We start from the raw sequence: 27214 nt of genomic DNA, 5'->3' as shown, positions 1-27214 counted from the left end.
AATATTGCCTAGCTTCCTACAAATTTATTTCCTTTAATAAGATTGAATTTCATTTGACTGTATTAACAATGGTGTATGAACAATACACCATTTTATGATATTTAAGGACTTTCTGGCATTTTAGTAATACAGGGACCATCAAGGAGAATCTCAGGACTGTTTTATTTCCTGACACCATTCCCAGCTGGGATTCTCCATGGGGACTACAGTTATCTTGAAGGATCTTATGAATTATTTTGGGAATTCTTAAACCTACTTTAACTGACTTTTTAAAAGTGTGTTCATCTGTGTGTGATTTAGAGCAATTAGAATGTCAGTGTGTTCTCCATCGATGCAAGTAACATGTCACAAAATCCGAAAAGTTTGAGTTCTCTCACATATTCTACTTGCAAATGGAGGAACTGAAAACATTGTTTGACTATCTTGATTCTTGCTTCTTTCAAATCAGTCAGCTCAAACAGATACTGTAAATTCATATACTTGACCACTTTGACTGGGGATTTATAAATCAGCCAATAAAATGATTAATCATTTGACCAAATAAGCCAATTGTTTCGGAGCCTGACAGGATTGACAAGTAATGGTGGAATTTCAGGGAGCTGGTAGTCCTGTTGTCTGTGGAGGTGCACATAGACACACACATATGCACACAAACAGCTGTGCGCACATGCGTTCACGTGTGCAACACGTGTATATGTGCATGTGGGTACACATGTCCACACGTGCACATTTACACACATGCACCCACATACAGGCACACGCCCAACCTCACACAAATACACACACACATGCAAATATACACACACACTACCTCCTGTTATTAGGCCCTGGCATTATGCTACATTTCCCCTCAGACAGCCTGCCCAACCTCACACAAATACACACACACATGCAAATATACACACACACTACCTCCTGTTATTAGGCCCTGGCATTATGCTACATTTCCCCTCAGACAGCCTGCCCTACCATATTAATCTTCATTTTCTTAGTGATCTTTAGTGTTCCTTGACTGTATTTCAATTAAAAACCACCGATGTCAATAACATGCTGGCAGCTGTGATGACCCTTCATTGTGGATACATTAAAGCTGATCTGAGCTCCCCCGTGTATGTCTTCACTTTCAGTCACTGCGGGGCTACCACTGGCGAGGGAGAGATTGCAACGACCACGACAAGACGGTGTACCCGGGCAGAAGGTAACTTACTCCGCCGGCTCTCTGAATTTGAAAATATCTTCTAAAAAGATGACAGGAGGTATAATTTCTTCCTCCAGGTGAAAGTATTCCCATTTACAGAGAGAGGGAACCTGTATGTCTCGAATGAAGTAAAGCGCAGTGAAAAAAGAGCCGCATTCATCCATTCACTTGTCCAGGAAATGCTCATCACGTACAGCCTATTGGTCAGACCATCTGCATCACGTTGGGTGCTACCCAACACAGAGCCATGCCTCCTCTGTGAGGCATAGTCTAGTGGGTGAAACAAGCAAGGCAAACAGATTATGGCGGACATTTATCCAGCCTCATGCACTAGTTCTACATGCAGGACTGGGCCCAGAAATAGTGGCCTCCCCCACCCGGAATGAGGAGATGGCTCAGTGAAGGGAGAGCATGTCACATTTTAATCCTGGCTGGTGTTCAGCCAGTCACATCTCTGGCTTCAAAAAGTGGATATGCCAACCTTCACCTAGGCTGTGACTACAGTGCCAAAGCGTTAAATTAACCAGATGTTCAGGTATTTTAGAAGCACAACTTTAACAGCTTCATCTATTTAAATAAAATAGACTGCAGATTGTTTGTTATGTTCATCAGCACTATTCCACAACAATACAGTTCATGAAAGTAGTCAATCGTGGAGAAGACTGGATTTGGTCCAGGGTTCCCAGCAAATATCCAAAACCAAGATTGATATCATAGAGGGTAAGTGAAGGCTTCTGTATGCCATGATGCACAGTGAAAGGACGCCATTGGCTCTCAGTGACACTTCATGTAGCACCCATTTATTCATGGATTCATTCATTCATTCATTTACTTATGAAACTAACATTCATTGAGTAACAAATAGGTGCCAAAGACCAATGTCAATGTTTTCTTCTTAGGTCAGACAACTGGGATGTACATCAGGACTCAAACTGTAATGGCATTTGGGTAAGCAACTAAATTCAGATGTAAGCCTGTTCTCTTCCACTCTCTCCGAAAGCCCATTGCCTATTGCCTTTAGTCAGACCTAAGGAAGAAAATGTCAGCCTCAAGCAGCTCTTTTCTGCTGTTTTCAAGCGAGTACACATGAAGAGTATCAATGATGTCATGAGAGTTTGATGCCCCTTTAAACCTTGCTTAAGGTCACCCATGTCTAATTCCTTTATTCTGTTTTGAACGGAGTGAAATAAATTGAGGAGTGGTGTTAGCAAACTTTTACCGCAAGGCAAACAACTGTTGGAGCAAACCACCTGCTGTCACCATCATATTGCAGCCATTTTTCTATTTCATAAGCCTAGACAGGCAGAGAGAAAATCACCCTGTACCCATCCTACTAACTTGCACCACCAGGCTCTACTCCTGGTGCCAAGTTCCCTATGAATAGCAGATTTGCAGCATCCAGGTAGAGAAAAGGAAGGAAGGAGAAAAGCCTACCAAACACTTACCTGTGGACAGCAAAAGTGATAGAGCCAAGTTTTGTGGAGTCTTAAGCTTATGTGATTTGAGAGGTCTTTGTGAAGAAAATGGAGCCATGGTGCTGCAGTGAGAGCTATGGCTGCTAACCAAAAGCCGGCAGTTCGAATCCACCAGCCACTCCTTGGAAACCCTGTGGGGCAGTTCTCCTCTGCCCTATAGGGTCGCTATGAGTCGGAATTGACTCAACGGCAATGGGTTTGTTTTTCTCCTGTTTTGCTTTGGGAGCCCCCAAGACCAGGAGAGTGAATGCAGTGTTTCCAACTTGACTCTGTCAAGCACTTTGTCTTAGAGTACTATTAATATCTATTATTATTATTATCTTATTATTACTATTAAAACCCAGTGCCATCGAGTCGATTCCAACTCATAGCGACCCTAGTTTCCTTATATTTATTAATAAGTATTTATGTGCTATTATATTATTAATACCTATTATTATCATTAACAACACCTCAGTGCTCTCCAGACTACAATTTAACAACAAAAACAAGATTTTCAAGCTTTCCCTTAACTCTGTCCAGACTCCAGGGAGCTGTCTTACTCAGCTAATGAATGGCCTTAGCTTTAGGTAGTAAGAAGTTCCCTCAACTGGAGTAACTTAGTCTTGCTCACAAGCCCAACATCATTTCCAGGCTTCTGAAACTCAGCACCACTGACATTTTGAGTCAGATATTTGTCGCTGTAGGTGGGGAGGTTTCTTGTAAATTATAGGATGTTTAGCACCATCTCTGGTATCTACCCACTAGATGCCACTAGCACCCCTTCCTCCCAGTCGTGACAACCAAAATGTCTCCAGACATTGCCAATGTCCCTGGACTGGGTGTGGAAGGCAAAATCACCCCTGGGTAGCGAACTACTGCTCTAAAACATCAATCCTTACATACTGGAGACGTCAGGACATTATGTCATGGTCCTCAGTGCTCCCACGAGTGAGAGTTCCAACCTGGGCATCTCTCCCAGCACCCCAGCCCTGCCCTGCACCCTCTGAAAGACACAGCCTAGTTTCTGGATCTCTCCTTATTCCTCCTCCAGTTCCTTTCAAGTCCACCTCACTAGCATGGAGTGTTACTATGTTGAATTAGGGATTCACAAGACTTTCAAGTGTTTACCTACTGATTAGCCTTTACCCTTTTAAAGCCATTTGGGAAAAATTCATTGTATGTGTCTCATGAATATAAAAAACAAACAGTTAATTTCATCATCTCTCTTTTAAAGGGTGTTGATCCAAAAGATGGAATTCCATATGAGAAGAAATTCTGTGAAGGTATGACTTGTAAGAGTCAGTGTGTTTATTACTATAGAATATTCCTTCCTAGTGTGATTCAGTGAACAGGCTGCCCAAGCGAGGAAGTGCCTGATGACGGAACTTACTTTAAATTTACTCTTATTTGGGAATTAGAAATTTTAATGATTGTATTAAAACTCACCAAAATGATTGTATCAGGCAAGGCTAAAGGACGGATAACAGGGTAATGTAAATGCCAGCATTTCTCCAAATAAGAAAACAAGTAGAGGCAATTACTGGAATTTTTAATCTGGAATTTTAATTTCCTTCTCAATACACTACAAAGTCAGACCCCCTGGGCTTGTACTGATGGGTCCCTGTGTCAACTCAGCTAAAGATGCATGTCTGGGTGACTCCAGGGGTATCTCCAAGCCATAGCCACTGGGGATTCCCAAAATAACTATGCGAGGAACTTTGTACTTAAATATCCAAATGCCACAGACATCTAGGTCACCAGTACTGTTTGTTGGAAGATAGTTACCATTACCCACACATTACTGAAAACACACTCCATTGATGCCCAAAGCCTTAAACAAGACCCTATGGTAACAGCATACCATGGGGTAGTTTATGTTTAGGCAATGCTTTTCTCCAACATTCAGAAACATTTCATTCATCCATTCACTCAACAGGTATTTCCTGAATACCTATTCCTACTGTGTGCCTAGGGCTCTACTTGGCACTGAGATTTCATGGGCAAAAAAAGATATAGTCGTGGCCCTCGATTAACTTAGTCTAATTGTCTTCAAGTTTTTAGAGGGACACGAAGGGAGGATAGAAAATATAAAAACCCACACATATTTATGCAGTTGAGAAATACTCATTGAAGGAATGGATGAATGAATGAATGAACCCAGATCTAGGTGAAATGCTGATGTGAGGTTCTGGGTTCACTGTGGGAAGCCTCTTAGGTTCCTTCACATCTGTCCTGCTGTGCTCTCCTGGATGTCCCAAGCTTTCCCAATGCTTATTTTGTGTGGCCTAGCTGTCATGGGGCCCAGGATAGGCAGCTACTGTAGTGAGACTGAGTGACCCTCCAGCATGATTGGGGGGGTGGGGGGGAGGAAAGAGTTGGAGGCAGAGGAAGAGGCTCTCCTCTCTGACTCTTGAAAGTGTCGATAGATACTTCCAGAGTCTTAAAGATTGGGAAGAGTATATCCATAGGGAAACGATCTATATAGCTGGGCCTGAGAAATAGATTGTGGTCCTTAACCTCCGAACACACGGGGCTGCCCAGAAACCTTGATATTTCCATCTTCCCATTGATCAGCCGGAATCGTCCATCTGGTGCTTTTACATATATGGTTTAAGGACTTAAAAAGACGACAACATCTTCGAAAAATCAAAATCGCTCCATGATATCATTAAGTCTTAAAGAGAATTGCAACAGAAATGGGTGTATTTTCCAAGAAAACAATTTCCAGAACCAAGACATAGGGCATATTTCTGAGTTCAGATGAAGTTTCGATTCCCTTGTTCATCCATCATTCACTCAGGATGCTGTATGGCAGTTTGTTTTGTGCTGAGCTGGACACACACCTGCATCTGCAGAGCTTAGCCAGCCATTCTAATGGCCTCGAAATCTCGTCCAGCTCCTAGATGCCGTGCCCTCACTCTCCGGCACACACAATGAATGCATCACTGTTAGGGTGTTCTGAGCATGCAATGCACACCGGGGTATCTGCTGTCGTAACTAGCCAACTTGGAGGCTCCAGACAACTTGAGGGCAGAAATAATGTGAATAAATTGTCCGCCTAGGTTCACAGCCCAGGGGAGTCATTTTGCTGGGAGACTCAGCTGGGGCTCATTTTCACATCGCTCCCGAATGGATCACAGCGTCGCAGATGTCTTTGGTACGTAATTTTGGCAGCAATCATTCTCAGATGCGCTGGCCTTTGTTTTTGTTTCCCTTGCTCTCTCTCTAAGTGGGACGCCAACTCAAAACAGATGCAAATTCCCTCCTCAGCAAAATCTGCCACAACAGGCACATCTATAGCCATTCCAGTCCTAGGTAAATGGGGCACAGGGTTTCTCCGACTCACACTTCCTAACCTCAGTTCCTCCACTGCCGCCAGGAGCCCTGAAAATCGCAGGTGGGAGCACGAAGAATGGGGTGCACAGAGAGTACACAGGACCATCAGGCTGGCTTCCCTGTGAAGGTCAGGCATGGGCACCTTGGGGCCTCTCCGGCTTGCTTTTTGTCTGAGCAAGTAAGAAGGGGCGGGCAATGCAGGCTGCTCCACTCCTGGTGGTCACTGCACCTGCTCCACAGAAGGGCTCCAGGGGACAGGCCAGCCAGCCTTCCGTCTTGAAGAGTGGCAAGGGTGTCCTGGAGATTTTTTTAATTAAAAACATGAAGAAACAGAGGCTCAAATAGATAATAACCCACAGCACTGGGTTATACCAGCGTTCACTGCAGCACTATTCACGATAGCCAAAAGGTAGAAACAACCTAAGTGTTCACCAACAGATAACAGGTAAACAAAATGTGGTATAGTCACACCAAAACATACCCATTGCTGTGGAGCTGATGCTGACTCCCGGCAACCCCACATGTTACCGAGCAGAGTTGCTCTATAGGGATTTCTTGGCTGTAATCATCACAGAAGCAGATTGCCAGGGCTTTCTTCCACGCCACCACTGGGTGGGTTTGAACCACTAATCTTTAGATTAGCAGCCGAGTGCAAAATGTTTGTGCCACCCAGCCATCAAGAAACATGAAGCTCTGATACATGCCGCGACATGGATAAAGCTTGAAAACATTATGCTAAGTGAAATAAGTCACACCCATTAAGCTGTCGCTGTTGAGTTGATTCTAACTCATAGTGACCCCAAAGGACAGAGTAGAACTACCCCATAGGGCTTCCAAGGAGCTGTTGGTGGATTCCAAACTGCCAACTTTTTTGATTAGCAGCCAAACTCTTAACCACTACACCACAGACGGACAAATACCATACGACTCCACTTAAATGAAATATCTAGAATAGGCAAATGCATGGAGACCAAAGTTGATTAGTGGTTACCAGGAGCTGGGAGGAAGAGGGAATGAGGGTTTATTGCTTAAGGAGTGCTGAGTTTCTGTTTGGGGTAATGAAAGCTCTTTGGAACTGGATACTGGTGGTGATGGGTGCACATGGTGAATGTAATTAATGTTACTGAATTGTGCATTTAAAATGGCAAATGTTAGATGTAATTTAACACAATAAAAAAAATTAAAAACAAAACACGAAGGCCATGAGGCAGAGTTGCAACCACAAAGACACTCAGAGGCAAGGCAAGCGAAACCAACATTTACCAGCTTCATATCAGGCATCAGGTGCTGCAAGAGAGATTTACATGTGTTGCTCAGATGAACAAGTCGAGAAATAGGATCAAGACTGCTAATATTCCCAGTTCATCACTTCAGCACCCACATGCCGGGTTATCAGGAGATCCATTATCTCCTTGGTGGCGCAGTGGTTAAGAGCTCGTCTGCTAACCAAAAGGTTGGCAGTTCGAATCCATCAGCCACTGCTTGGAAACCCTATGGGGCAGTTCTGTTCTGTTCTATAGGGTCACTATGAGTTGGAAACGACTGGACGGCAATGGATGTTTATTTGTTTTTATTATCTTCCTCTTGAATTATGCAGACACCTGGGGAGATTATGTGGTAAAAGGCTGTGGTGGGTGGGGTGCAAGAAAAGGCAGTCTGAACACCGCACACCCAGCAGGGGACACAGCGGTGTCAGATCCACCATCTCCAGCTGTTGATTGTGATGGCCACAAGTTGTCCAGGGCCAGCTACATAATTGGCAGGCCCAGGGCAAAGTGAAAGTGCAGGACCCTTGTGCAAAATACAGGGGAAAATTTTCATTACAGGTACTAAAATGTAAAGCTTTTTCCCTTTCTCCTGCAGTCTCTCTCTCTCCACCTATCACCGTGCTTTTTATTTGCTATTTAATGCCATCCTAAAAGAAATAATTAAATTTTTAAATTATCAGCATGAATTTTATGTTCATCTTTATATTGTACAATGCCAGTTTTAAATGGAAACATAAGAACATTTAACTCACGTGGAATTGCCAAAATTACACGATTGGTCTATAGCAGCTTGCACCTGGAGGGTGCTTTGTGCTGATCAGAAACAAAGGCAAGCTAGAGTGAGGAAGGTTGGAAGAAGGAAGAGAGGGATAGGTGAAGCACAGGCAAGGAGATACCAAGGGCAAGTAAAGACCTTCACAGGCACTTGGGCTTCTACGCTGAGACCCTCTGGGCTCCCCCTCCACCAGCTGCCAGGTTTACACTCCCTGGGACTACCAGGGACAGGCTCTAGGGGATCAAACCAGCATCTCCTGTACCCAAGGAGCCCTCTGTGGCCGACAGGTGACTCCCAGAGTTCTCTAAACCTCTGCCTGGGACATGCTAGGTACTTGGATCGGGCATGGAGCTCACCTCCACCACCCACCAGATACCAGTGCTGCCAGCCCTGTGAGGTACAGCTGCCTCCACACTGACCCCAGCCCTCCCTGTGCCTGTGCCCAGGCTCCTGTCAGGGGTGGAAGGAGACATCAGGATACAGGTCTACCCCTATCTACGCCATCTGGTCACCACTCGGCTGAGGGATGCAGTAAGTGGCTAAGGGGAGCAGCAGGAGGCAAGATGGGACTGTGTGAGTCCTGTGCACCGAGGCTCCAACCCCTCTGTGCACACACACACACACACACACACACACACACACTCTTATGCACACACACCATACACACGTGCCATTGTTCCATTGCACTTCACTCATCTAACACAAACTCAAAAATACAATGATCAAGAATTTCAAGACACAACAGCAAAGCATTAAACCAAGTGCAGGGCCATTCTGAGCACAGGGGTCACACCTCCACAAAGCTGGCCCTAGCCATGTCTGACCCAGCAGTTCCAGCAGTCCATCATGGTTGTCACTTCTGGATGACCCTTGGTGTAACCCGACTCTACGAATGCCAGTAAATTTCCATTAGTCCTTAAACTAGCCCAGGCCAGATTTGGCCTACCCTGCAAGTGCAGAGGGGCCAGCTGTGACCACTAATTGACCTCAGCAGAGGACGAAGCAGCAAGAGGAACGAATCAGAAGGAAAATCATCACCCAGACTCTGTTCCAAAGTGAGAGGTCTCACAAGAACCATCACCTCCTGTTTCGTGGCCATCTTCCTGCCCAAATCACATATAAGCCCTGCTTTTCTGGAAACCCTGTAGCGGTTAAGTGGTACGGCTGCTAACCAAAAGGATGGCAGTTCAAACCTACCAGGCACTCTTTGGAAACTCTATGGGGCAGATCTACTTGGTTCTATAGAATTGATATGAGTTTGATGCAATGGGTTTGGTTTTTTGGTCCCCCTGTAGCTTGGTGAGCCAGATCTGAGGAACTCCCTCCTAGCTCATTGAGCTACACATTGCAATACATTTACTTTCTCTTTCTCAAAGACCAGTGTCCAGATAATTGGCAAGTCTGAGCATACTGGACAAGGACCCACCTTCTAGGGATCGGTAACATTGGCTTCAAACAATGGGATAAGAAGGGTGTGGACATTTCCATAACAGACTCATAACAAGAGCCACCTTGTCCATTCAATTAGGAGATGGTGCCCCTACTGGTGGACAGGAAACTTTGGCACAATGGTGATTTCTTTGCCATACAATCACTCTGATTGGTTCCTCTTTCTTCTCCTAGAAAGCCGAAGCTCTGACCCAAAGAAAGGAACTACAGAAATTATAAACTTTGAACCCTTGTTTCTAGACTAAAGGAATTGAACATGAACCCAAACACTCTCTGATTGAACCTCTCCCAAGTCCCCCAAACTGGACAAACAGACCTCCCTTTGTCAGGATGAGCAAGGGGAGAAACATACCTGGATACTTAAAACCCTCAGAAGCTGTAAAAGATTGTCGTTGTGGGCGGGGGGCAGGGGGAGAGAAGCTTGCTATGGGAAAATGGGCAACATTCTGGAAAATACTAAATTCGGTTTCTCAACAGTAGTTGAGAGGAGATTGCAACCATGAAAAAGGAACAATTTGAGAGCAGGGAAGCCTGCTTTTACATGAAACAATAAGTGAAGCCATAATTACCCAAAGTAAAACTGCAACGGCAGTGCTGACTAGCAAATCTGACAATGCCAAAAACAGGACAAGCAGACCAATAGGCCTGCCAGGGAAATTCTGAAACTCAGGAAACGACAATATATGAAAATCAAGAGTGAAGAGATGAGGAGCATGCACCTCAGAACGATCAACTATACGAGACCTAAAGGGCAATGTCTGCCCAAAAGCAAAGTTCAGAAGGACAGTAGAGGCAGGAAAGCTGGGCAAATGGACACAGGGAATCCAGGGAAGGAGCGGGGAGAGTGCTGACACATTCACGGGTTTGCAACCAATGTCATGAAACAAGCTGTATATAAACTGTTGGATGGGAAACTAATTTGCACTGTAAACTTTCACCTACACCACAATAAAAAGTTCAAAAAAGAATGAAGAGATGAGAGGCAAGCAGGGTATCTCCTGGAGATTGACTAGAAATCCCAGAAAAATGGAATATACCAGGCAAAGAGTAAGCAATGACCAAATAAGTAATAAAAGATAGTTAGAAAAATTATATTCAGTCCAGAACCCCCACAGAGTCAGGCCAAAGTAAAAATAGACTCTCTACTTGTCATGTCCTGCCTTTTCTTTTTTATTCCAAGGATTAAATTAAAAAAAAAAAAAAAACTTAGACTCATTCTGCCTAACGAACAAACCAACAACCCAGGTTCATAAACGTGTTGTTGTTGAGTCAATTCCAACTTTTGCTGACCCCAGTCCATGTTACAGAGTAGAACCACTCCACAGTTTTCTTGGCTGTTATCTTTATGGAAGTAGGTCACCAGACCTTTTTTCCACAGCATTGCTGGTGGGTTCAAACCACCAACCTTCAGGTTAGCAGCTGATCGCAAACTGCTACTACAAACCCAGCTATGTACTAGGTGGGAAAATCCATTTGGCATCAGACTTACCTCTCAACGCCAAATTTCAGAAGACAGCAAAACAGCCTCTACAGAGTTTTGAGGAGGTTGTGTCTAAAACTGTTCTCTCTGCCAAGTTATTGTTCTCACACAAGGGTGGCAAAAGCTTATTCTTTGTGGTTCAGAGACTCAGAAAGCATAACAGACGTATGTCTTCTTGGGGAAAAAAAAGTCATTTTAAGAAGTACTCCAGTCTCTCTAAGCATGATATTATAAGAGGAGACAAAAAAAAATTTTCAAATATGTGCAATGTCAAAAAATTTCATAAAATTAAAATGCAAATGAAAACTAGAATAATATTTATCACAAAGAAGTACAAGATTTAAATCCTTTAGTAATAAAGAGGAGCCCTGGTGGCACATTGATTAAGCATTCGACTGCTAACCAAAAGTCAGCAGTTGGAATCCACTTATGGGGCGGTTCTACTCTGTCCTATAGGGTCACTATGAGTCAGAATTGACTCGACAGCAACGGGTTTTGGTTTTTTTTTTGAGTAATAAAAAGTTCCTGCATATCAGTCAGTCCCTGGGTGGTGCAAATGATTTGTGCTCCATTACTAACCAAAAGGTTGGCGGTTCAAACCCACCCAATGGCATCTCGGAAGATCTGGCCATCTGCTTCCATAAAGATTACAGCCGAGAAAACCCTATGGAGCTGTTCTACTCTGTAACACATGGGTTTGCCATGAATCAGAATCACCTCCACAACAGTGAGTTTGGGTTTTGGGCTGGCATATCAATTAAAAAATACAATTTAATTCTTTAATGGCCAAGAATACAACTCATAAATATAAAAGTAATTTCAACCTCAATAGTAATTGAAGAAACACAGATTAAAACAATGTAATACCATTTATCATTCATAAAACAGACAAAGGTAAAAGAGAGATAAAGGCCTGTTTTAGCAAGACTATGGTGATATGGCCATGTTCATTCACCACCAGTGAGAGTTTAAATTGCTAGAGCTTGTCTGAAAGGCAATTTGGCAATATGAATAAAGCAACATTAAGATGTTTGTGATTTTAACCAGTAATTCCACATCTGGAAATTTACCTTTAAAAACGATCATTTGTTCAAGGATATACGTACATGAATAGTTATCAGAGTTTTGCTCACTTATACAAGCAAAAATGAGAAAATAAAAATCAAAAAAGGGGGTTATAGATGTAAAAAAATTACATCCATACATGGACATATTATACAACCATTAGTATACATATTGGAGCCCTGGTTGCTCAGTGGTTAAGAGCTCAGTACTAACCAAAAGGTTGGCAGTTCAAATCCACCAGCCACTCCTTGGAAATACTATGGGGCAGTTCTACTCCATCCTATAGGATCGCTATGAGTCGGAATCGACTCAACAGCAACAGGTATGGTTTGGTTTTTGGCAGTATGAGTATTATAGACATAATTAATGCAAGATATGTTTATGATAATTTGTTAAGGGACAAAGGCAGGTTACAAAATAGTAGGAATGTATAAATTTTTGTGAATATATACATGTATCTGTGCGCAAATGAAAATAATTGGAAAGTTATAGACCAATGATTCAGAATTGACTCGACGGCAATGGGTTTTTTATAAGATTAATAGGTTAACCCTGGTAATCTTCGAATGGTGTAAGTGTGGGTAACTTTGTTATTCTAATTTTCCTTCAATGAATTTGTATTAAGTGCATACCAAATATTGTAATACAAGATTTGGAGGATTTATGTGTTCCATTTTAAGAAAATAGCTAAGGAAACCAAATAAAGAAAACCAACGCATTAGATTACTATTTAGTCTCTGTAAAAGTCCTCTGAAGTGGGTGTCATTACAACATACCCTCATTTTATAGACAGGTACTGAGAGAGGTTGAGAAGACTGCCCCAGGTCACATAGCTAGTAAGTAGGTGGCAGAATCACTTCCCGTCTGTGGCATCTTAAACAAACCATTTTGCCTTCCTGGCCTCAATTTCCTTGCCTATTGCTGATAATACTAATAATCTCAGGCAAGAGCATGGTGCTTCAATGAGCTAATAGATGTGAATGGCTTGTAACCACAAGTTGGATTGAAAGCTGACAAAAGTAAATTCACACACAGCTCACACAGTACAGGGGCTGGTCAATGTTGGTCTTAGTTTCCTGGAGCTGCCATAACAAAATATAATAAAGTGGGTGGCTTTAAAGAACAGAAATTTATTGTCTCACAGTTCTGTAGTCTAGGAGTCTGAATTCAGGACATTGGCTTGGCTATGTTCTCTCTGTCTAGTCTAGGGGAAGATCTTTCCTTGTCGGTAGCCCCAGAAGTTTCTTGACATTTCTTGGCATTCTTTGACGTTCCTTAACTTGTAGACGGATCCTTACATGGTATCTTCCCCCTTTGTGTGGCTCCGTTTCTGTGTCTGTTGCCCCCTTTTATAAGACACTAGGATTAGACTCTAGGATTAAGACTGTCCTTACTCCCGTATGACGTCATTTAACTTAACTGATAACAAGAGAAAAAGCCTATTTCCAAACAAGGTCAAATACACAGGTGCAGGGGTGAGGCCTTCAACATGTCTTTTATGTCTTTTTAGGGGGGTATAATTCAATCCATAACAATGTCAGTGTGCTTGTCCTTCCTATCCCCACATCTGGGCCTCCAGAGGCTGAAGTGAGTCCCTCTCCTCACACCCTGAGACCACTTAAGGTTTTCCTGGAAAGGACAGTCTCTCCCCTACCCTCACCAAGGCAGTGGCTTGCTCTAAGTCTCTGGGAAAGAAAGGAAACTGCTGAGTAAAAATCACTCCAGCAAACCCAGCAGTAGGCCCCATTCTCAGAGACCTGACAATTAAAATTTAGATTGTAATATTTTTCATCCACTATTTGCAATGGTGAACTGATAGAAATACTGCAGATCAGCATTTGTTGGTTTGGGTTGGGTTATTCCCTCCTCCCGCTTTTTGGCAGTAAATAGTTTTGACACATGACTATGAGAATGGCAATGATGATGTAGGGCTGATGAGGAACACAAATCAGGCATAATGCTAATTGGGATTCACTAGTCTCATCAGTATGGTAATAATGCTATGATGGAAGGGGCAACACTGCCGTTTAGTGTCATTTTGTCATTAGTTTTAAGTCTCTGATGTTCTGGGGTTCTTACAATGTCTCTACAGGTTAATATTCCTCTCCAAGCTAAAAATTAGCACAGTCACCCCCAGACTAGAAACACTTCTATGGGATACCATTTGGTAAGAATGGAAGATGGGACAAGAAAAATAAAAGAGAGAGACTTTTCTTAAAAAGATGACATTGAAAATGGAACTTTATCACCAAGTTATTGTCAAAATAATGCTGCAACAAACCATCCCAAAACTCGGTGACTTAAAACCACCACCGTTCTTACTCACAGACCTGTGAGTTGGCTAGGGGTCAGCTGATGTAGACTGGGCTCTGTTGGTTTGGGCTCCAAGCAGTGGGCCAGATCGGGGTCTGCTCCACGCGTCTCTCATTTTTCTTGGACAACTTTTCCGGGACCTGCTTTTCTCAAGGTGGTGAAAGAAGTGCAAGAGGGCAAGTCCCCCTACACAAGCACATTTGCTGCATCATGTCCACCATCAGCGCATGGGTCAAAGCCAGTCACACGGTCATGCTCAACATCAGTGGGGAGAGAAGTATATCTCTGCCCACAGAGAGAGAAGGAAGAGACTGGATATTTGCTTTATTGCTTTTATCTACTTAATAAAAGTTAAATATGCAATGAAGAAAAATAAAATAACATAGAAATGATTAAGAAATGATTAAAATCCCTATTAATACTATGACCCAAAGAGATCATTTTTAACATTTTGGATTACCAGATTTGTTTTGAAACATTCTTTTTGTTGAAAAAAAGAGGATGTAAAATCAATTTTAGAGTCAATTCTGAGAAGTAAAAAAAAAAAAAAAACTCCACCCTGAATTTTTGTCCAGTTTTTCCACTCTTTGCCAGCACTCCATGCCCAAAACGTATATATGTATATGTATGTGTGTGTGTATATACTGTATGTACATAAAACAGACTGCTGTCGAGTCGATTCCGACTCACAGAAACCCTGGTGGAGTGGAAACCCTGATGGCATAGTGGTTAAGTGCTACAGCTGTTAACCCAGAGGCTGGCAGTTCAAATCTGCCAAGCACTCCTTGGAAACTCTATGGGGCAGTTCTACTCTGTCCTACAGGGTCACTGTGAGTCAGTGTGTATATATATATATGTATACACATATATATATACACATATGCATGTATATGTAGTTTATATATATATATGTATAATGTAGTCACAGGACTAGCAAATATTCAATTGTGGATTCTCCTTTTTTTAATTAGTACTAATCATAATCATTTTTCTACATTGCTACTTAGTCTTTGTACTTATCATTTTTACTGATGATCAATAGTATCCATTTTAACGGACATGCCATAATCTATTAAACCGATTACCTACTACTGGATATTAAGTTGTTTCATTGCTTCATTTTTTGGTTGTTATGGATCATGCTCCTTTAAAAAAAACTTCCAATTTGTAAAAAATTTATAATAGAACCTCCTCATTTGTACAGGGAGTCAGCCAAGGTATGAACACCACGCCTAGCAGATAACCACGTGGTATGTAGAGCTCAACGTCTCATGTTTCCATTTGACTTTTAATGCTTTGTGGCAAGCAAAAAACAAAGTATCAGCTCTATCTTATGCTAAAATTCTAGAGTCACATCTCAGCAGGACCAGCAGCAGAGCACTATTCCTACAATGGCTAATTCCACAAGTATCAACCAGGGCTTACTGTGCGCCAAGCCCTGTGACAGTGGTAATGGCACAGTGGTGAAGATGATGGAAAGGACCCAGGTCCTCACAGAGCTTAGTGGGGAAATGCAGATGAGCAAAGGGAAATTCTAGAGTGATAAATGCTGTGATGTGGACACACCACCCAAACTGGAGGGCAGGTTTCCTGAAGAAAGAGATGGGAAAGTCTAAAGTAGAAGAAAGAGTTGGAGGCACTCCAGTCCTAGCAGATCAAAGAAGGAGTGTCCTAGCAGAAGCACTTGCACAGGCTCAGAGTCAGAAAGTTGAGCATCCTAGAAAAGAAATTCAGTGTGGCTGAACTGAAATGCGTCAGAAGAAGGTGGGGAATGTAAGAGAAGAAATTAGAGAGGTACATAGAAGCAGAGTCTCCAAGGGCCTTGAAGCCATGTTAAAGAATTTGGAGTTTATCTTGAAGGCAATAGGGATATATTGAAGGGTGTTTAGCTGAGAAATGACAGCAGTCAAATTAGAATTTTAGAAAGATCACTCTGGTTTCAATAGGTAGGATGGATTAGATGGGGGTCAGCGGAAACCCAGCAAGAAGAGCAACTAGGAAGTTGATATCATTCCTATTCAAAAAATATCCTACTAGAGAAGAGACAGTGGGGAAGGAAAGAAATGGGCAAACTCACAAGTTATCTAGAATCAACAGTGTATTTTTCCCACACCCTTTCTGTCCTGTGCAACCCAGTTCTGGAAGAGACCGCAATGTGATATCTCACTGGGCTTGACTTGACTTAGGGCTGTTTCTTAGCATACTGGGTCTGGGGGATGCTGCCCGGACTTCATACCCCAACCGCACATCTTCTCTGCAAAGTCTCAGCCAGCCTTTGGAGATTGTACTGAGAGGCAGGTCCCCTAAGAAACTTCTAGGAGGCATGTCCTTGGTGCTTCTGGTCCCTCTGCACAATGCTCCCCGCAACCACCACTTATAGTTATGGTGAGCACATAATTTAATGTCCAAACAGAACTCTTTGAGATGAAAGGGACCAGTACTGGTAACTATTCCAGGACAATAGGCATTAACCTGGACTATCCCAGACTAACCAGGATGTATCGTGACTCAACTGATAGCACAAAAGTCACTTGTCAAGCTGACCGCATGAGTCAGGAGCAGAGCCCAGAGGAGAATGGCAAACCCCTAAGTTGCCTGTATATAGAATAATCTTGGGCTTAAAATTTCAGCTATAAAATATTAATAATGATGACTTCCTTATCAGAAATGTGGAATGATTTTTATAACAACGTGTTAAAAAATGGGCTATTTCTACCTAAGTTTTAGCTGAGACGATATGGGTCAACGATTCCCACTTTCCAGAGTGAATTGTTAGACTTCAGCAGGACTTGCAGAAGAAGGAAGTGAAAACCTGTTGTGCAACCTCTGGTTTTACTCCTGCCTCAAGGGTCTAAAAGAATTAGGCTGGGAATGAGTGGTGTCAGTATGGGAGAGGGGAAGGGTGGATGGATGCTCCTGCTTCACTGTAAGGAGGCTGCTAAGAGACCTAGATAGACGTTTCAGGGAGGTTGGGCCAAGAGCACTCGTTAGGAATGTAAGGGTGGTGCCTGAATCAGCAGGACAGAGAGGGTGTATACTCTGGGGCAAGGACGTGGACCCCAGGAGGGAGCACCAGCCTTGGGGCGATTTAAAGTCCTCCAGACCTTGATCTCAACAGAGGAAACTACCTCAGGTGACCAGCAGCTGAAGCAGGAAACTGAACTGAGTATGGGGGCCGAGAACATGTCAACTACAGAATGGTCATGTCATTCAAGCATGTCATCCCATGCTGCTATAACAGGGCTTCTCAAGAGCCCCACAAAAGCAGGTTTCAGAGAGAGTCAGCTCTGAACACCTGCCCAGCCAGAAGAAATCACTTCGTCTCTCTCCACCCCATCCCTCAAGGGTCAAAAGCCTCAGCCAACAAGTGGAAGCGCAAGCTGGCAAAACAGGGGGAGGAAGCAGACCACAGTTCCCCTCCCTTGATCCAGATGCCCAGCCTCAAACCAGGGGGAAAGTGAGGAGTTTTTACTTTAAATTACAAGGACTGGACTACCAGAACTGGACATTTTATATTCTGAAATGGAATTCAGCTTAACCAGGGAGTTCATATTACCCAAGAATGAGCACAAGCATGGTAGGGCTGGCCTGAATTTTCTTCCAGGGGCAAAGGAAGAAGTCATGTCACAGGTTGAGTGGGCAGTGGGGAAAAGAGTAGAATTGTTTTCTTATTTTACCTTAGAAGTACTGCTTGTTTCAAGTGTTGGTGAAAGACCTAAGACACCTGCAAGATAATAGGGGCTCCATGAATGCTGGTTCTCTTCTCTCTGTAGGTTCTGATCAGTCTGAGCAGTGCTCGCCAGGAGTGTCTCATCATTGAGACGCAGTTCTCAAATTTTTGGATCTCAGGTTCCATTTGCACTCTTAAAAAGCAGTGAGGAGCCCAAAGAGCTTCGTTTATGTGGGTTATAGCTATCAATAATGAGCAGAATGGAAATTGAAGTTGAGAAATTTTTAAATGTTAATCAATTCACTTAAAAATAACTAGAACTTATCATGTATTAACTTAAATATTTTTATGAAAAATAACTATATTTTGAAAAAAAAAGTGAGAAGAGTGACATTGTTTTACATTTTAGTGACTCTCCTTAATATCTGGCTTACTAGAAAACTTATCCACTTCCACCTTCAATCTGTTTTGATATCCCTGTATGTAGCGTCTTGAAAATTCCACTGTATGCTTGTAAGTGAATTAAAGTAAAAAAAGTCTCAGTATTATGATGAAAAGAGTGACCCCCTGGGCCCTATGTGAGGGCCTCAGAGACCCTCCCAGAACATACTGTGAGAACCACAGTCATAGAGCTTTCCCAATGCCTCTTATGTCTAAAGGATGAGAACTTAGAAAATTCTATTTGTAATTCTATTGACAAAAATAGATGTTTGGACGTGATACCACTCTGTAGTTTTCAAATTTCTTCACATTTAGAAATGCTGGAGAAGATGGAATGGTCTAGGACAAAATAAGGAAGCTCTCTTAGTCATCTAGTACTGCTATAACAGAAATACCACAAGTGGATGGCTTTGACAAAGAGAAAGTTATTTCTTCACAGTAAAGTAGGCTAAAAGTCCAAATTCAGGGTGTCAGCTCCAAGGGAAGGCTTTGTCTCTCTGTCCGCCTTCTCATCAGTCTTCCTCCCACCCCCACCCAGAAGCTTCTCTGCGCAGGGACCCCAGGTCCAAAGGATATACGCTGTGCTCCCAAGTACTGCTTTCTCGGTGGTATGAGGTTCCCCCCTCTTTGCTAGCTTCCCTTTCCTTTTATCTCTTGAGAGATAAAAGGTGGTGTAGGCCACACCCCAGGGAAACTCCCTTTACATTGGATCAGGAATGTGACCTGGGTAAGGGTGTCACAATCCCACCCTAATCCTCTATAACAAAATTACAATCACAAAATAGAGGACAACCACACTATACTAGAAATCATGGCCCAGCCAAATTGATACACACATTTTGAGGGGGACATAATTCAGTCCACGACAGAAGCCATCAGTAAAGTGTGGGCTGTTCTCCAAACCTCAGCATTTCCAGAGCACATTGGGATATCTGAGCCACGTGAGGAGAGCATCCCCTGAGAACGGGTCTACTCTGCTGATGGGTTCTAAACTCCTGTTGAGCAGTGCGTTTTGTCACCTAGTGGTGTAAAAAAACACTATTTCACTCTAGAGGAATAGCTGGACTGCTGAGAAATCTATTTTTTCTGTTCAGATTTTAGATGCTAATGAAAGAGTGAAGTATAATTCAAATTCTCAAAGGTGTAAAAACCCTGAAATGATTACCTACTCCTAGGTCTCTATGGCTGCTAACCAAAAGGCAAGCAGTTGGAATCCACCAGCCACTCCCTGGAAACCCTGTGGGGCAGTTCTACTCTGTCCTATAGGGTAACTATGAGTTGGAATTGACTCGACAACAACAGGTTTTGTTTTGGGGTTCAGGTCTCATTGGGAGATATAGAAATAGGGAAGAAAAGACAGCAAAACTCTTCCCACCCTTTCTTCTCCCCTCTTCTTTCTGGCCCATGTCTCTTTACTATATGAGGCCATTTTAGTGATACCACCAAGTGGTGAGCACCCCCAGCCTTCTGGCTAATTCAACAGTTGGAACCATTTTGGACTAGTGTCTTAGTTATCTAGTGCTGCCATAAAAGAAACACCACAAGTGGGTGACTGTAACGAACAGCATTTTATTTTCTCACAGTTTAGGAGGCTAGAAGTCCAAATTCAGGGCAACGGCTCTAGGGGAAGGCCTTCCGTCTCTGTCGGTTCTGGCGGAAGGCCATTACTCCTTGGCTCCTTGGTGATCCTCACGTGGCATGGCATCTACTTTTTCCCATCTCTGCTTGCTTGTTTAATCTCTTTTGTATCTCAAAAAAGATTGACTCAAGACACACCCTACACTAATCCTGCCTCATTAACATATGAAAGACAAAGCCATTCCCAAATGAGATTATGACCACAGGTGTGGAGATAGAGGTTAGAATTTACAACACATAATTGGGGGGACACAATTCAATCTGTTAACAAATAGGTTTCTAGTCATTGTCAGAGCCAATATTTAGGGAAATGGCTACACGGCTGTTAGATTTAATCAGTTTTTTTTTTATTCAAACTAAAAAAAAAAAAAAACTTTCTGTTTTTTCAAACTGGTTCATTCTGGTTCTAACCCCTGATAAGAATTTGCATTTCTACCCCAAATATACTGAATCAAAATCTAAGGAGTCACCTGGGGACCTTGTTAAAATGCAAATGCTGACTCAGTGGTGGAAATGCAAATTCTCAGCAGGGGCTGAAAAGGAATAAACTAGTTTGAAGCCCTGGATTTAATACAGGAACTAACTGCACAGGTATTAGCCAAAAAGGGGAATGCTGCAGTAATCAAAGATTAATCATAAATTAGCTGCTAACTCTAGGTCTGGGAAACAAAGAAGAAGGGAAATTACCAGAAGCTAGAGAAAGAGGTGCCCTGCGGTGATGCCCAGGGTGAAGGAATGTGGCACAGCTTGTACGGCCAAGGTCACACAGACCAGCTGCTGGAAGTGGCGAAGGATGCCGGGGGCTAGAGTCGGAGCTGCTCACTGCTGCTGGGGGAAGTGGACCTCATCTGAAAGCCAGAAAATAGTTCCTTCTCTCCTCCTGCTGCTTTCTGGTCTCCCACCTGTATTTCCCATTGGCAGAGGCTGTCTTGCAAGGAAGTCTGGGAAATGTAATTGCAGAGTCCAGCCCCAGGATCACAGAGCAGAGAGTAGAAGAAGGGGCTTGGAGAGGAGAGACAATAGGTGTTTGCCACCACAAGCAGCTTGAACCTTTTCAGATTGTGTTTGGAGTTAGTTCGACTCGACCCTGGGCCCTTTCAAAGGGCGTTGAAGAGCAATAGAAATCTTTTGGTGGCTAATAGCTGGGGCAAGTGACCGTGGAACAGCTGTTACAGAAGCATGCGCTGGTTCCTCAGCCTCGTGGATCTGGCGGGAGTTGGAGGCCTGGATGGTTGTCTGCATGGGCTCAGCACGATTAGAGCCAATTGTTTTATAGACTGGCTGCTGTTTGCTAAATGGCAGGTCCTTCCTTCCTCAACTGCCTTTAAGAATCCTTCCCAAAATGACCAGAGGGACACATACAAGAAGTACAGGCTACCACAGGTCATCTTTAAAAATGAGGCCCTATGAACTTTCTCTGTCCTCTTCCAAGGGACAGAGGTTCTGTGTTTGGATTCTGTAGCACTAACCATGAGACTGGGGAGTATCCACTGGCCCCTGACCCCACCTTGTAATCTCTCTGTGAACCCTTGTTTCTCACCAAGAGGAACTATAATGGGACCCTCTATTCCAAAGTAGGAGCCTGGTAGCTCGGTGGTTAAGAGCCTGGCTGCTAACCAAAAGGTTGGCAGTTCGAATCCACCAGTCCCTTCTTGGAAATCCAATGGGGCAGTTCTACTCTGTCCTACAGGGTTGCTGTGAGTCAGAGTGGACCGAGGGGTTTTTTAATTCCAAAGTAAACATTGGGCTGTGTGGTCTCACCCAGGTCTGGCAGTGGGGATGGATAGCATCGATCAAAACTGTTCAGGAACCCTAAGTGTGTATAGTACCCACTCCTTTGCTGCTCCAGGTAGTCGAGCATATTGTCTGGAAAAGACCATTTAAAAAAAAAAAAAAAAAAAAACGCTGGCAGTAGAGTTGACTACAGCTCATGGGACCCCCTGAGTGTCAGAGTTAGAATTGTGCTCCACAGAGTTTTCAATGGCTGGGTTTTTTTGGACATAGATAGCCAGGGCTTTCTTCAGAGGTGCCTCTGAGTGGACTCGAACTTCTAACCTTTGTTTAGTACACAAGTGCCGTTAACTGTTTGCACCACTGAGAGACTCCCATGGAAAAGACAGTAAGTGCTACAGAAAAAGAAGTATCCATTGTTCCATAATAGACCATTCCGCCCTTTCTGAGGCTACTAAACCTTCCTTTGACTTTATCTCCCTATAAGGCAGAAAACACTTCTGCAAAACCACATTGCTCCATCCCAGCTGTGTCCACTGCAAAGGAATTCATGGTCTTGGGTCTTTTTCCGCAGCAGTCCCAGCAGAAAGCAAGCCTTTCTTGTCCGTGCCACTCTCTGGTTAAGCGGTGTGGCACCCTAGAGACATGTCTACAGCTAATTAGATCAGGAGTGTGTTCATTTGGACAGATATTTGTAGTTCAATAAAGAGACTGTGAAGAATCACCCTGGTGGTTCCACAGAAGTGAAGGGTTCCAGAGCCTCCCCTGCTGGGGGTAGAAGAGATGTCTGTGCTCTCTCCCTCCTTCAACAGCCTCAGCTTCTCTCCAAGACTCCAAACCTTAGCAGTGAAGTTCAAATCGAGCTACCCACACTGCATGAATGACCTCAACTTGGAAAGATTTGAAGAAAAAACAATGAGCAAATCTGAAAACGTTTTCACACTCTTTTTTTCTTCTTCTTCTTCTTTTTTACATTCAAAGGGAGAAAAAAAATCCCTGCTTGAGTTGTTTCGCTGAAAAAGAAGGGGAGTGGGTGGAGAGATCACCAAGGCCAGCAATGGAGGCTGCCCCCTGCCTCTTCCCCCATCTGTTTGAAAACGTTTTCCAAAATATTAAACGCTTTTTTTCACTGAACCAGAATTGCATGGTGGGTTGGGGTTGGGGGGGGCGCAAGGGGAGGCGCTGCTGAAATACAATTTGCAAATGTTTATTTGGCGAGCGAAGACTATTGCCTGTCCTATTATAAAATCTTAGCGCGACCCCTGGCAGCCCGTCGTCTGTAGAGTAAGTAGGCGCAGATTGAATTTCATGCTGTATCAATGGCAAAATGAATCCTTAATCTGGCTGCAGAAAATGTGTATTTACCCGAGAGCAAAGCGGCTCTGGTCTTTCAGGCCCGCATGCACTTCATTGCCCTGTTTGAGATGCTTTCGTGTATCTGGTTTGGCTAGTCTTGATTAGTCCCCAGACAGCACCAGGAAGTATCAAAGCTCTCACCTCAGCTCTCACTAAACCACACTGCGTCCTATGCTCTGGATTTATCTGTGCGCATAAGGCTTCCATTAAACATAAATGCAGATTTCTACGGCACGTATAAAATACGGAAATTCTAGTTAACTTCATGTCAACTCCAGAAATATTTAAGGGCTAGAGTACTTTTATCATTATTATGTTTTAAGATGAGGAAAGGCCGTTTTTTGGTGACACTGGAAAAATTACATTTTATGCCCTTCGGACATCTTGTGGACTGGCAGATTAAAGACGCTCAGTGTGACAGAAGAAGCCTCATCCTGGTTACTTCTCATTGGCTCTGTCAGAAAAAGGGAGTGGTGTTGAATTTCCTTCTCCGATATAGTGAACCCTTTTCTCTGACAGAGATCAGGCCGTCAGAGACAGAATGTTCTTCCGACCCCTTTTTATGTTCAGAAACACAGGCCAGGTGGCTGCTGTTGCCTTGTGTTCCACTCAGTCAATCCCTTCTCTCTCTACTCCGGGTGCGTCTAAGAGTCCTACCCATCAGAAAAGTAAGGTGCGTTTACAGGTTCATTCTTCAGAAAAAATCAGTCATCTTCCTGTTAGTCCTCACTGCCTTCTGACAGAAAGAAAAAGACAAACACCTGCTGTCATGGAAAAACTACAAGAGGAAATTATTTTATGCTCCATACTTCTGAAAGGCGTTTGTAATTACTCAGCCCATATGCCTGCTCTCCCAGCACGTTAGATAGCGATATCTGCACTGGGAGGCATGAGGAGTCAGTAAACACCTGTGCTATCCAGAGTGCTGCTAAGACAAGTCCAACCTCTTGTCTTCTGGTTAATTCTGTCACTTCACTTCACTTTCTCTCAAGTTCCTCAGCTATAAAATGGGCTTCAGGGGATTAACTCATCAGGGGAAAACAGAATTTCAAATCATTTGGAATGTGGAAAGAAGAAATTCTGGCATTTAAAAATATTTTTGGATGGTTGGAGTTGATTGTTACACACCATTCATTCATTGGCTCATTCAACTGTCTAATTCCCCCTGTGCCACTCACGGGGAGTAATGGCAGAAATTACCCAGCCCAGCCCTAGTCAAATGCCTGGGGTCAATACTGTCTTGTGTATGGGGATTTTTCTACCCAAGGCAACAGTTTGGGAAATTGGTCAGAGGGATAAACTAAGTCATAATTCCTAGAGGAAAATCAAGGGGAGCATGTTTGAAATATCACATCTGAAGATTCCAGAGGCAGAAATTGAGGGCAACATTACCAAGCCAAGAATTTGGAGCCTGATTGACAAAGAGCTCAAAGGGAAAGTAGTGCAAGAAATAGCAGAGAGGTCACGGCCTCATGTTGCTAAAATACATTTGAAAACCAGCAAGAATGACTGGGTGAGTCAGCCCTTCTTAAAAGGCTGTTGTTGTTAGCTGCCATCAAGTCAGCCCACTTGTCAACCCCCATGCACGATGAAATGAAATGTCCTGTACCACCCCCACGATCCATAGGGTTTTCATTGGCTGATTTTCAGAGGTGTGTTTTCCCCTTGTAATAGCCCAAGGGAGGAAGTCCAGGGCTAGTAGGACAATTAGGCCACCTTTGACATATAGCTTCCAAGATGGCTACTCCTGGGCCTGCCACCTCCCAGCTTGCAGGGGAGAAAAAGGGCAAGTGAGGACACACACATCCCTTGGGAGGACTTGACCCAGAGATAGCACACTCCTCACTCTCTGTCACCTCCTATTCTCCACAGAGTAGTCACTTGGCCACACCAGGCTGCCACAGAGACTGGGAAGCATAGTGCAGGGCTGGTCAGTGCCCAAGAAACACTGTGGGGAAAAAAAAAAAAAAAAAAATTATTAAAGACCAAGAAAATAGTAATCCAGGACCATTGTAAGGACAAGACGACAAGAACAGAACCACCAGCCCTTTGTGAGAGCTTCTCCTAGAAGGCGAGGGAAGGGGAGAGGAAGGAAATGAGATCATTTTCTCTAAGTGAGAGAGTGGGGCGTGAGAGCCCAGGGCAGGCCTGGTAATTAGGTCAGCCTCTGTGATGGCTTCTCTCTGTCCTCACCTTTGCAGCTTGATGACTATGGACTTCGGGCTTCTTCCAGTGTCAAATTCTGGATATTGCTTCCTAAAAGAGAAAAAAGAAAACCTGCCCACACATTACACAGATGGCAGGCTGGTTGCTTTAGGTTAAAATGACCAAACCTTTACAAAATCAAATACAGAAACCAGAAGAGGGAACTTTGACGATGTACATCTCTTGTTGCTCTTTTTGGCCTTGAAGATTTATTGTTTTCTGTTTGTGAAAGACTTCTTTACACCGGACCCACAAAATAATTGATTTGTGGTTGTCCTCGTGTAAGAGCAGGGCATTTAAACTTGTTTTCTTTATGAATTTAGATACAGTTCTCCAATCACACTAGGGGGAAAAAACAATGGAACTAATGGAATTCAGTAGAAAGAATCCAAGTGCATTGTGTGTTTTCATTTGGTGTGGGGCCGTTAGATCATGCATCCCTCAATCCATTAGTGGAATAAATAAATCATGGAGTTAGAGCTAAAATAATAAATAATATAAAAGGGAAAAGGAACTGGCAAAGTGAAAAAAATAAAATAAATTGGGGCAAAATGATGAAAGATTGAGCATTGCCTGCCATTCTGTCCTCTTTGTATTTACTGGTCATGTTTTGTTAGAATTTTTAATGTGACTTGCACACTGTCCCATAAGTTTTTGAGCTGGCATAGGATCAAAGATGAGGTGCTATACCATTTGCCTGAAAATTATCTATTTAGCTCAAGTTCACGTGTAAATGTTCATAGACTATGCATCATACTGGAAACTGAGCAATTATTGTTACTGACCTGCTTGTACGTAGCATGTTTAAAGCCCTAAATTTGGAGTTAATTTATTTCATAGTAATCGATAGCTGATATACTTGGTGCTTTCGGGTTTTTTACGTGTTGTTTGTTGGTCTTCATTGGAAGAAGATGGGTTTAGCCTTAGGTTTTTACCTGTGCCGTTAGCAATGCTTGAAATGTTTTTCCCCTACCCCACTTTGCCTGGCTCCCTCTTACTAACCTACAGGACTTATGTTAGATAATACTTTTTTCAAGATACATTGCCCTGAACATCCACATCTGGGATAGGTGTCCCTTCTATGTACTGATATACTGTTGTTGTGATTTGTTGCCGTCTAGTCAGCTCCAGCTCATAGCAACCCCTCGTATAACAGAACGTAACATTGCACTTCCTTATTAATATTACTAACATCTAACTTTTATTGTGTACTTAGAATTCTAAATATTGTGCATGAATTATCTCATCCAATCTTATTAACCACTCAATGAGATAGGTGCCATTATTAATCTATCCTACAGGTAATAAAACTGAGACACAGTGGTTAAGAAGAGCCTTCAAGTTTACCAAGCCAGAAAGTGTTTATTGCCTGTGCCCCATCTAGACAGTAAACTCAATGAAGAAGGAGCCTGGGCTGCCTGCTACGTTGTTGTACATCATGTCCAGCACAGGCGGGGACTTGATGTGTTCTCTCTCTTTTTGATCTGGAGATAGAAATGGAGATACAGATAGAAGTGATAGAGCTAGATATACAGAGGGAGAAATGCAGGGGCAATGGCAGTTCAGTGGTAGAATTCTCACCTTCGATACAGGAGACCTGGGTTTGATTTCCACCCAGGGCACGTCATGCACTGCCACCACTTGTCTGAGTGTAATGGTTCATCCACCAGCAGAAAATACAGAACCATGGGCCAGAACCAGCAACAGGAGGTGCCCATCATAAAAGGGGGTGCTTCTGACACCTCTAATTGGTTAAGGATTGGCCATTTAATTTACAGCAGCCAGACTGCTACCTGTCAGAGGTGTGGGACTTGTTCTTTTTATGTATTTTT

General features: G+C 43.2%; 1 protein-coding gene and 1 long non-coding RNA gene across 3 annotated transcripts in view; both read left to right on the top strand.

Moving 5' to 3' along the window:
• The window catches only part of AOAH (acyloxyacyl hydrolase), a 264955-nt gene that overhangs the window by 114839 nt on the left and 122902 nt on the right, over positions 1 to 27214 (top strand). For both annotated transcript variants that reach the window (XM_003406941.3, XM_023544293.2), the window contains exons 8-11: positions 1128 to 1198; positions 2098 to 2146; positions 3890 to 3938; positions 5718 to 5812. In XM_003406941.3, coding sequence (XP_003406989.1) covers positions 1128 to 1198; positions 2098 to 2146; positions 3890 to 3938; positions 5718 to 5812 — 264 coding nt within the window. The remainder of the gene's footprint in view (positions 1 to 1127; positions 1199 to 2097; positions 2147 to 3889; positions 3939 to 5717; positions 5813 to 27214) is intronic.
• Positions 5819 to 14898, top strand: LOC135232256 (uncharacterized). The gene is made up of 2 exons (XR_010322757.1): positions 5819 to 6118; positions 9658 to 14898. It is a non-coding gene; the product is annotated as an uncharacterized LOC135232256 (long non-coding RNA).

The sequence above is a fragment of the Loxodonta africana genome, chromosome 8, assembly GCF_030014295.1.
Source record: "Loxodonta africana isolate mLoxAfr1 chromosome 8, mLoxAfr1.hap2, whole genome shotgun sequence".
NCBI lineage: Eukaryota > Metazoa > Chordata > Mammalia > Proboscidea > Elephantidae > Loxodonta > Loxodonta africana.
Note: the sequence above shows the minus strand (reverse complement) of the source record. Positions and strands in the feature narration are given on the sequence as shown.